At 30.6% G+C, this 13,027-nt stretch overlaps 1 protein-coding gene across 1 annotated transcript in view; it reads right to left on the reverse strand.

Moving 5' to 3' along the window:
- Positions 1–212: 212 nt before the first annotated feature.
- Positions 213–13,027, reverse strand: part of PCDH10 (protocadherin 10) — a 40,726-nt gene continuing 27,911 nt past the window's right edge. Inside the window, exon 5 of the mRNA XM_079772896.1 lies at positions 213–2,432. Within this exon, the coding sequence (XP_079629022.1) occupies positions 2,413–2,432 (20 nt within the window). The 3' untranslated portion in view covers positions 213–2,412. The remainder of the gene's footprint in view (positions 2,433–13,027) is intronic.

Raw genomic sequence — 13,027 nt, forward strand, 5'->3', positions numbered from 1 at the left:
ATATATGATATAAAAAGCTGGTTCAAAGGAGATTACATACAATGATAGAAAGGGCTAAATAATTAAAGAAAAAATAAGTCAAATGAATTAATATAGCCATTATATATAAAGTGAGTATAACCTTATTTTCAATGCATATAATAAGGCAGATGGATTTGAGTTTTTCCCATAATTGTAAAATGATAAATGAAAATTTTTAATTAAAACAGGGTGATTCAACCAAAAAATCATTTTCCTTTTAAAAAAGCAATTGTAACAAACACACTTTTTAAAGTTAAATTATATAGGAACATATTCTTACTAAAATAGTCCATCATTCCAAATATTAATGTAGTAATGCCAAATTTTTGATAATTTTTTACTGCTGCACTTAGTGAATATATGTGCTTTTTGTGTCATATATGATGAAATAACTTTATATTTTTAAAGGGTCCCCAAAAGACTGGAACAATGCACACATTATTTTGTTATATAAACTGGTTGTGATTATGACATAAATATCTAATTCAATGACAGACAAATAAGTGATACTAAGATATCACTCAACTATTCACATCAAGGACCTATGAACATATGTACGCTTTTTAATGTTAAATCTAATGAAAATATTCCCATTTAAATGACATAAAATGAGTTGGAAAACATTTATGAATACAATAACATAGCATAGCTCAAACTAACATTGAAAATAAGATCAGTTAAAAATTAAGGGAAATGTTTCAAAGTGGGCCTGTAATTTAGATTGGGCAAAGCTTTAGCTATAATGTTGAAGGTTTTTTTGTGGGTTTTTTTTGTGTGTGTGTATGTGTGTGTGTGTGTGTGTGTGTTTAATGAGAATCTGTGACAATTCTGTTCTTTGTTTAGAAGATTATCTCACATGCTCTAATTTTTCTCTTTCTCAATTATATTTCAATAAGCAATAAACAGTAGAAAAAAAGTGATATATGTAGAGGAAAAATGTATCCCACTGAATTTAGTAATTAACTTTTTTGACATAAAGTAAAAGGCAAGCTTCAGTTTTCAAGGCTGACACATGAAGAATTTTCTCATTAATACAACACTGACTACACTTAAGCTATAAAATTTTCACACGTAGGATAATACTGAAACAATAATGTACCACGTTTCTATCTCCAAATTTATTAAATTTGCTTTAAATTTAGAGATTCTTTATATGTTATAGTTATTCATTACCAGTTCAGAGATTTATATATCTCTATATGTTCATATAGAGTTATAAATAGATTTTATATGCATGTGTTATTTGAAGTCACAAAACTATGCAAAACTATGTAAAATAAAATTCTGCGTGAGTTCTATGATTGAGGACTTCTTAAAATAGTAATCTTCAATAACATATTTTACACCACAAAATGTACAGACACCCAGTGTTTTTCTTCTAACAACAGATACAGATGAATGTATAGAGTCTTTATAAAAGTTTTAAATGATTCTAAATTCAAAGCCATAGAAATAGGTTCGAAATAATGTAGATTGTTAGGTATTTTGATAGTACATGTTCAGTGCTTCTCTGATAACATCGACAGCTATATCTTTGGCATTGAAAATTCAGTACAAGTTCTAGACAAAATTTTTGTAGCTTAGAGCTTCTTTTTCTTTTAAACAAGGAAAAACAGGGTTGAATAAGATGAAAACTGGGAGGAAACTACTAATGCTTATTTTTTTCTTAGTAAGTTCATCTTTGGGACCCTGAATTACCTTTTTTTACTTTATTGTATGATGTGGACTGTATGAATCCATTTAAAAACCAACTGAGTTGTACCACATTTTAGGAAAATTATATAATATAATATATATATTTTATATTTATTTAGAAGCTTTGAAATAGTACAGTAAACACTTTGCAACACGGTGTATAAACTACAGAATGTCTTTGATAATTTGTGGGTCTTCAGAATACAACATTTTTTGTAACCCACAGGTGAAAAGAACATAATCACAATCTTTCTTGTAAAGTTGGAATAGTTTGGGGAACACTTGATCACACAAAAATAATATAAAACAGTCAAGTTTAAAACAGTGATATTGCATTTATAATGCACAAATTTCCTTTATCCTTATGACTGGCTTCTCGTGGTGAATATAAACATCTAAAGGGCTCAGTGACATTTGGAGAGAGTAAGATATATAGTGCTGTAAACAGGCACACACTGATCGGAGAGGCAAAATCAGTTGCCTAAAGTTTCTACAGTTCTGCACATTTCAACTCATTTCTCAGGCCTGCTGAGAGCAAGTAGGTCCTATGATTGGCCATGATGACTGCGGAGGCAATCTAATACTCAGTTACACACAACTAACTGGATGGCCAAGATAATGAAGTTGAAAAGTTGATGCTTTTGTTGGTCGACTTTGTGCAAATCATGCTGCTTCAGGGAAGTCCTGTAGAATTGACTAGCATATCCTTTTCCGTGCTGTGAAAAAGAAAAAGAAAATACTCTAAGAAAATGAGCCTGACTTTGGGTGTTTAAAATTGAACATTACTGTAACAGACGCAAATACAATGAAAATGACTTGTATTCCCATAGGCAACCCCCCCCCCCCAACAATGTCAAAATATTTCAGTGTTACCTTGGTTTTCTAATGATTATAGTCTTTCTGTTGTTGGTCTTTCTGCAGATGACAGTTTTAACATTTTTACAAATTGGTTTTGCATGGGGAATATATACTTTATAAACCAGCCACCAATTATGTGAGATTAACTTTTTAAAATCATGTATAAATCAACCCCCATTTCACTATTCACACACAATCAGAATATTAAAAAATGTGTGGCTCTTATACTAGAATATCAATGAATAACTTGTTATATATATAATTTAATAAATTCTAAGTTATATATATTAAATCAATATATAATAGAAAATACTGTACCAGAAAGTGTTTATGTAGTTAAAGAAGCAAAGAATGATTCATCTGTTCTGGGTTTATTTTATATCATTTTTAAAATATATGAAAATCAAACCTTTTTATGGCCTACGATTTTTTTAAATACATAAACTTATTCCCTTAAATAAATCAGTTTTCTCATAATGAGGAAAAGGCAAAGGAGAGAAAAAGATATTATCAGATTTGATCCAGTCTTACATAATGTATTATGTTCAGACTCAATCATCCAGATTTTATGCTATTAAATATTATATACATTTAAATGATAAAGGCTATTTTTCCCATCTATCCATAAACTCTGTAATATTTGACCATGAGCACAATGAGAAGAGTAACTTGCATCCTTTAGATCAGTATCTGGCTCATCATGGATGTGTAGTAAAAATGTGCTGAAAATCAAGATAGTTCAACTGTGATAAAAATCACATATGTGTATATCTCCTTAAGAATTAATAACTTAACTAAATAGCATAACTGAATTGTTTTAATATGGTGGATTGTTGGCTTTTATCTTTTTTAAAAATGTAAGCAGATGCTGATCAGTGCTATTCCTCTCTGAAGGAATTGCACTGATGAACGAATTTCCACTCGTTTCAAGTAGATTATCTAATTATATATTTTCCTAATTTATTTCCCCTGCTTTTCTCATTTATTTTTACTCAAAACTCAGTTTTAAAACAGACTATCAAACATTGCTTCATCAGTTCACCTTTTAGCACAATCATAGCAATTAAAATTGTGGAAGTCAGTCACCATCTTAGCCAGAAATTAAAGTTCAAATGAAGAGATAGATTCATGTCCTGTGTAATAACCAGTATTGAAAATAATCAGAACATATTTTGTTTTATATCACATAATATCATGAATTATAAAATGAGTTAGCCGCAACATGGGACCACATGGTAGCTATTATAACTTACCTGGTCATAATGCTACATACAGAGAATATTCTACTAGCAAATAGGAACTTTTAAAAAAGAATCTTTTAAAAGAATCGAATCCTATTTTTCTAGGACCTTGAATTCAATTCCCTGTTTCATGATAAATGAGTAGAAAATGATTCAAATATATTTTGTTTATGTCAATCAGAATTGAAAATAATTTGGTAAATTAGAATAGTAAGCCACCATAGAAATTCAGGTATATAAAATAAACTGGAACTGATAATTACAGTGACCAATTAACTTATACTCCAAACTGATCAATTGTGTGAGTGTAAGAGAACACTTTAACAATTATACAAGGTATAATCTTATACTGTCCCAGACAACCCAGGAAATATGGTCACCCTAGAAAGAATATTGCTCTTTTCAAAATAAGTTAGAGCTATTACTTACAGGTTGAAGTTTTTCCTTTAAATAGTGTGTGTGAAAATACTGATTCTAGTAGTTCAAGGAAAAAGAAACTAAATGAATATACTGAAAAGCTACATCTTGGTATAAATGCAGAAGTTAATCAACCTAACACAATTTTAAATCTGTAAAATATTCCTAATTAGGTGAAAAGATTACTTATGAGAAAAGTTACTAGAATCTGTGTCATATGTACATTTGACTTAGAATACAAAAAGAAATTGTATTACTAAAGTGGTTCACAATTATAAGAAGACAGAAGCTTAGCACATTATACTCAATATCTTAAATATAAACATAAGCTTAAATGGCATATATTAATGACTGCTTAGGGTTACTGTGTGCTGCTTTTATTCTAGTAGTTGTCTGAAAAATATAATCACCTTTTATCAAATTTACCTCCTCCAACCACTTTGTTAATTCAGGAAGCTAAATCTAAACAGGTCAGTACAAATTAGAATGGGGAAGGTGATTTCCTTCATTACAGAAGCTGATTTGCCAAATGTGAAGTACTGTCAGATAAACTAGAGAAAATGAAATGTGATAATATTACTAAAGTCACATTCACACACATTTTCTTTCAAGGTTTTTAAGGAGTGAGTTTGAATATTGAGTAATCATTATTGTTTTGGGACTGTATGAGTTAATAATGGACAAATAACACACAAATATTATTTTTTAAATCAATATTATTACATTTTAGAGTTCATGCCTCTGACAGTTATTCCACAGTGTTAGCTATAATGACTATGCATTTGCTGAAGCATTTCAGTCCGCAAAGAGTGGGTCAAATATGTTGAGTCTCTCTGCTTTCTAATATATTCTATACGATTTGGAATTAACAAAGTCTACTTGGAGAATTCACAAATGCATTTTCCCCTAGCTATTCATTAACATATGTGGGGAATTGGTCACTTGATGTGGATGAAAGATTTTCTTTTTGGTTAAATCCAAAGTAATAAGAAAGAGACTGTTAGTATTCCTTTTTACCTCTGTTTATTCATTCACTGCATTTATTCCTCATAGTGTGTCATATAAGTGCCACATTTAAGACATTTATCTTACTATCTGAACTGCAGATAAAAATCATTCTTTGTGGAAAAGAGATATTCAAATATATACCTTCTTATAATTTAGCATATATATGTGTATATTTAGTATGTATATTACATATACATCTAACATTATATATAATTTTTAAGAAAGTTTCATGATGCATATGTTGCCTTATATTGAGGAATCCTCTTATTGCCTTTGATAATTTGTAAAGTATGATGTTAAATTATGGAACTTTTAAACATTCTGATGCATGACAAGAAGAATGACTGTAAACATTGTATGTTGCAAAACAATTGTACAATTTTCAGCACTGATATCCTATTTATATCATGTATAGTAACATAATAGCCTAGAAAAATATACTGAGAGGACAATTTAATAATTTGAATATTCATATTCCTATGCTTGCATAGCAGGAAGCAAAAGAGCCTTTATACTTTTTGACAGTGTAAACTATAGAAGCTAAAGCAATAAATAAAGCTTGTGAGATGATCTAATCTATTTCTGCAACTGAAAGAAAGAACGGCCTTCAAACATCCCGGTGACTGAGACTCTCCACCACAGTGAAGCACTTCAGGGGCTGAGATCAGTAACGGACTCCGGAGCTCGTCCACATTTTAATAAGCCTCACATCAGGACACGTCTTTATATCTAAGGCGAATCTGGCATGCACGAGTTTAAGCCCATTACCCCTTGGAGAAGTCAGAAACACCTGCTCTCTGTTCCCTGTGAAAAAGCAGATCATAACTGAAAGACAGAAACATCACGGGGTTCCTTCTAAATAGAGGACCCACAGGTTTTTATAAATCCCTATATACATGTGTGTGTGTGTGCGCAATGTGTAATGTAAAACTACCTTTTCACAAAGGCAATGGTACATTTAGAACTGGTTCAAAAGGAAATATCTACTCTGTATTACTGTGGCCATGTCGACTGCCACCAATACTTTTAACAGGATAGTGTAATTATAGTAACTCAATTTTGTTCAGTTTAAAATTATTTCTCTCTAAATAATTACATTAATTAAGAGTGCTTTGAACTCTACCACAAAAACCAGTGATAGTGTATCAACTCCTTTAAAGAAACAACACATTTTGATTATTATCATTATCTGAATTGACTTGAGTAAGATTTCCAAAGACACAGTAATCATGTATTACTTTTCCATCGAGACATGAGAATTGGCAATATCTTTCTTAAACACTAAAAATATTAAACTCTTAAATTATTGGTTTACAAAACTTGCTATGATATTTCACTTGTATAGAATTCTATATATTGAAGGGATCTATTCTAAACATTTCTAGAAATGTTAAAAATTGTGCTTTAGAAGCTTAACATTTTTTTTTCCTAAGGGGAAAAATAAATAATAGAATGTAGCCCTATTTAGAACACTTCGGCCACTATGCCAGGTTCTCTTTGATAAACATAACTTCCTTGCCTCATAGTATCTCAAAATCAAAATTGGAGACTGGATTAATTTGTAGATGCTCCACTCCTACTTTGGCATATATTTAGGAAATGAAACTCTAATATATATTGCTCTCAATATTTATAATGCCATAGAAAAAATTTCTGAGATTCTGTACCATAATCCACTAAGCTCTGATTTGTTCCAAAACCATCTGAAATCATATCTTTCACATAGCAAAGGAGTCCCTTGTAATTTCTTTTGGAGACAATTCATTGTAAGTATAATAAAGTTATATGTTACTTTAATAGTGACAAAGATACTTTTGTTTAAGTTGATTTCTAAGATTCTAAGAAGATAGCCATATGTTCCTTATAATTGGTCCTTATTTATTCCTTTGATAATTATGGAGCAGATAGTATTTACTAACATTTAGATACTTGTATTTCAAGTATTTTACTTCAAAACAAATTATAAGGAGATCAAATTATTTACTTCCTGTAAGGTTGAAAGTAACATTAGTTTTCAAGGCAGAAGGCAAGGAAGATTCCTGAATGGGATTGGTTATTCCTATAAGAATAGGAATGTTGCACCTACAAAGATCTATTTGGAACAAATGACATCATCATATCACAATATTAGACCAACTTCTAGTTAACTAACTAGTATGAAAACCAAGCATGAATTCTAGCATTAAAAGATAAAAAAACAAGAATAAATATGTAAAACCTTCATTAAAAAACTACATAGCCATGTATATAACTTATTAACTACTAATAGCCTATTTAAACAGGGATACTGTTTCAAAATAATTTAACCAAAAGCTTAGATAATAAAGCCATGAAAACAAATGGAAAATCTTTTTGGTTGGTAAATAAAATACTTATAATTTATACATTTATTTTCAAAAAAGACACATGCAACCTAAACGACTTAGAAACTGTGTGCAAAAGCATGGCTATTTATTTCATATACTTGATCTGATTTCCCCGAACATACTACAGTCACTTCATGTCAAAACAAACAGATTTAAAACAGGAATTGCTGGCTCAGTGGACGCTGACATGCTGACACACTGAGAAGTAAAAGCTGACCACTGTTTTTCTGTATTGAGAAAAACACTCCCACACTAAAGCAGGTTAGAAAGCGTGACTATACAGGCCGCAATAACACCTTGAGGAAGGTTGCCAGATAAAATACAGGATGGCCAGTTGCATTTGAATTTCAGGTAAATAAGGACTGATTTGTTAGTATACCTATGCCCCATGCAATATTTAGGTGTCATGTACTATATTTGTTCAAACTGGCCACCTGTCCTCAAGGCAACACCATAAGTGACATGCTAGTTACCACTGAGGCAAATGTTACCTGTTTTCTAGAAAAATGTTGCACTATATTTTCTAATTATTTTGTAACACTATAGTTCCTGTAACAAATGTCATGCATATTTCTACCAAAAATATTTAAAAATAAAATTTCAAAATTCAAAAGGAGATAAAGAAATAAAATTGCCTAAAATATAAATTTATATTCAATGACTTATTGCTTAAATATCATACATGAATACATTTTTAATTGTTATTTAAATTATTTTTAAATTTCAACCTTGTTTAGAGTGAACTATTTGCTTTTGTGAGATAAATATAACATACTAGATAAAATGTTCACTCTTCTTTGCATAGTAAACATAATTTTAAATTATTTATTCTAAACTCTAACCCTACATATACATTTTAATTTTAGTAATATCCTAGAAATCTCTTACCTTTCAATTTAATATAACATCTGATAATTAGAGATTGAGCACGGATTGGCAGTGAATCAAACTCAGTTTTAAAAACCATCACAAAAGTGCTAAATTATTGAAATAAGATTATATCTTGTTTGTTAAGGTTTAAAATCACTTTAGTTATGTTCTAATTAAATGGCAACATTTAGATCCTTAAATATTTCTATTACATTCCAGAATTTTAAGCTTTGTCTTTGATTGGGTTCATCTTAATTAGTGTAAACATTTAATCATATAATAAAATAAGAATATTTGTTATGTTAGATATGAACTATCTATGAAAAATATAATAAATCTAGGGAAAAGTTAAAATTTTAAGTAATGAACCTTTGTTGGGGCTAGTAAAAGATTCTGGTTAAATAGTATTTACAATGTATTTTTTATATATAAAATATCTATATCATTATCAAAATGTGACAAAATACCAACTCACCTACATATATTATGAGACTGACGCATTACCTACTGCGCTAATGAGGCATCTAACCTACATATATTATAATAAAGTTATCACCAAAATAATCAACATTTTGTATCATTATTTTTTTGAAGTATCTGAGATTCTCATTAGATACCATGAAGCCATAAAAAAATACATATCTAAGAAAAAACATTGAAAATAACGTATTGGATAATCATGCTGAGTAAAAACCCCCTACTCTTAAAAACTGATACATAAAAAGCCCAGAAATCTAAAGGAAAATCAGATAAACTGCCTCTAGCCATAGTTACCCTTATCAAAAACCTCCTGCCCATAATTAGTATCTACAATGACCCCTTTTATGTTCATGGTATAAGATTACCTTATACTTACTTAATGTTTACATATATGTTTGTAAATTACATGTGACAGACAATTGAAAAGACATTGATTAGTAAAATTAGCAGTCAGTGATGGTGAAATATGAGGCTTAAGGAGTTAAAGCAAAAGTGATCAATTAGAAGAATAAAAGAACTAAGGCCAAGGTCAGAATAAAAAGAACATAAAAATGATGGAAGGTTGAAAGATGATGAAATCAGGGTGGAGTATGTTAGGAGTAGAGATGGCTAGGTTTTGGGTGTTGTTTGTTTTGTTGTATCATTCAGAGATTACTATAATTATATTAGTTTTACTAAAGAGAAAAAAAAATGCACTTGCTTCCTTAGTTTCAGGATGTTTCATTTACTGATTCATTGATGTTGCCTATAAGCATTTATGGGTGTTTACTTTGCTCCAGACAGCGTTCTGGGACTTGAGACTCTAAAATGAATACACAGGGATTCTCTCTAAAAGATTTAACAGTCCACCAGACAAACAATTGTTTTACAAGATATTTTAAAACAGCAATCCTGTATAAAAAATCTAAAAGAAGTTACCAGAAGAATGCATATTATCTTTCTGTGTGGGGAGGATTCTCAAAGGTAAAAGGTAAAATTTTGAATGATGAGTGAGAGAGGGCCAAGCAGAGTGGTGAGGAGCATTCCCAGGGAGATTAGAATGTGTCCAAGTACAAGGGCCTGGAACACGGGTGTATCAAGAGGCTGGCAATTACTGAATGACATACAGCAAAACTTGTAGGCAGATTTTAAATTAAAAATAAACTAAAACTTTTAAAACAAGTAAAAATGTAAACATTATTGTGACACATAATTTCGAGAATGCCTCTCGAAAATTTTAAAGGGAATAATGAAGTCAAGTGTCTATAGATACAAATAAATACTCTAATTATTTGACAGAAAAGCCCAGTGCAAAAGGAGTGGGGTCTTTGCTAATTTTGGTAATAAGCTAGGCAGGGGAACACAAGGAATAATGTATGTGAGTCTTCTCACAGAGCCCAGAGTGGTTCCAGGGTTTATACTTTACATATCTGGAAATAGTTTGCATTTCAATACCCTAAGTCTTCCAAATTTAACAAAACCTTTTTCACTCAAAATGACTGCCTGGGTGTTTGTGGCTGATAATTCAATTCTAAGGATAATTGTGAAAGGAAAGAAAAAAAGGGGTAAAATGAGCTGCTCAGGGAAGTGAGTGATTCTATCCCATTATCTCAAGCCCTGGGTAGTGTCAACAGCATTAAAAACAAAAACAAAAACAAAAACCTAGAGAAAAACATGGAACATTTTCCCCACAAATTTTAACAAAAAAAAATAAATAAATAAAAAGGCGGATATTGATCATAAACTAATATTAAATTCATTGTATAACTGTGAAACTGAAACTCCTTAAAACAATAAAATATTTCCTGTTAATTCTTTCATAGAGAGACATACAAATAAATCTCACCCTATGAAACATCTGGTCTGCAACTCACAGAAATGGTTAAGACACAGGGATGATTTTAATTACGACATTCAAAATAACATATTTTAAGTGATTAGAGGTCAGGTATATTTGATTAAGACTTTCCTATCCCAAAATGAATAGCCCCTGCTATCTATCTATCTATCTATCTATCTATCTATCTATCTATCTACCTATCTATCATCTATCTATCTATCATCTATTATCTGTCTCAATCTACTAGTATTTTCAGTTATCTTCATACCTTCTTTTACTTCCAAAGTTCTTAATTTAAAAAAGAAAGTACACTTTTTCCTTTCAAAACTAATTCCCTCCCAGCACATAAACTTTATTATTGTTGTTAGTAGTAATAATAGTAGTAGTAGTGGTGGTAGTAGAAGTAATAGTAATAGTGTTGGGAATATAATCTTCTCCCAATCATCCAGTCTCTAGATCTGAGAACCATTCTTGATAACTGCTTTCTTCACCTCTTTTTGCTATGCTTAGACTTCTAATACTATAGATATTTTTTTCAAAATGTCTTTAATAATAACCCTTTCAGTTTCATTGGGTACACAGGCCTCTATGACCACAAAGCTTGCCAACTGAAATACTCTACTAGTAAAACAAAAACAAAATTACAACCTCATAAAACTAATACTTACAGACTTCTTTCTGAATAGCGCCTAAATTTGTTTAGCCTGGGATTCAAGTAGTGAATTGGTTACAAACGCTTACTCTAGAATCTGATGGCTTCAAATGAAAGCCTGGCTCTCCCTTACTAGTCATGAGACCATGGGCAAGTTATCTATTTTCTTAATTCTATAATCCGTAAAATTTAGATAGTAAGAATACCTATTTTTTTTGGTTATTGTAAGGTTTAAATGGATTAGTATCTGAAAAGTTCTTAAATATTGCCAGATTCATAACAAGTTCTTAATTGTTGGTAATACCAACTATTGACTGTTGGTATTATTATTCAAAACATGTCTTAATCTATCCAAAACATAACTTTCAAACTTAAAGTTCCACTATTCCCCTTAAATTTGTTTCATAGATTTGGCAACCTAGAATCTTCACCTCTCTGTGTTAATTTTATAATTCCACACTTCTGTTCGGGCAATGTTGTACCCATGGGGGGAGGGGGTTTTCTTCTCCATCACTTAAAACCATGTGGTAGTGCTCCAATTTTGGCTTCAAAGTAGACTTTTATAAATTCTACCTTGATTGCCCTCTAATGGATCCTTCCCAAAGATAACCAGAGACATCTTATTCTAGTAAAGTAAATATCTTATTCATTGAATGAGATAGAAAAACTTAAAAGTACATGGAATCATTGAAAACTAGCATATTTTGATAAACAGAGAAAATGCTTCATACAGTTGACATACGGTGGCAGAAGATGACTTGACTTTGGGTGGTGGGCACACAATGCAATATGTACACTTGAAACCTATATAATCTTATGAACCAGTGTTACCCCAATAAGTGTAGTAATAATTAAAAATTTTAAAAAATGATAATTCTATCACATAGTGTTAATTTAAAATAGCAGAATATAAAATAACATACTCCTCATTTTAATAGTTATGTTGCAATAGGCAGACTGACAGGGAAGAAGAATAAGAGATGGGTTTATATCTCAATTTCACCATTTTCTGGCTACTTATCCTAACTTCCCTCAGTTAGGTTTCTCATTTATAAAATGGGGATACCAATAACTGCCTGAAAAAAATTGTTGTGAAAATTAAATGTGAACCTGTAAAGAATATGCTGGGGACATGGTAAGCACTCAATAAAAATACCTTTTGAAAAGCTAAAAAAGACATTGTAATTTTATTCACAGATATGTTAAATACAAAAACAACAAGTTTTAAAACTTAATTTCTTCTATAGTTGGAAGAAACTGACGTGAAAGGCAGAATATAGAAGACACGCAGAATCAAAACACCATGAGAATTGCACAGAAAGTCTAGTGAATAAACATTATCAGAAAGTAAAATTCGGGCAGTTTTTTAGGCATTTCTTAAATGGACTTTTGACATCATTTGCTAGTTTTATCTGACTTTGAAAGACAAAGGTTCAAAAATATAAATATAAGGCTGACTGTGACAATCAGGCTTATCAGATAATATAATTTTATTGAAGAAAAAGGAGGAAGAAGATATCTGAGCTTCTGTTCAAATACTGATTTATGGCAGACATATATATTTCATATAAAATACAAAATATAGAAAGACCCAATTTTC

The sequence above is a fragment of the Cnephaeus nilssonii genome, assembly GCF_951640355.1.
Source record: "Cnephaeus nilssonii genome assembly, chromosome: 5".
Lineage (NCBI taxonomy): Eukaryota > Metazoa > Chordata > Mammalia > Chiroptera > Vespertilionidae > Cnephaeus > Cnephaeus nilssonii.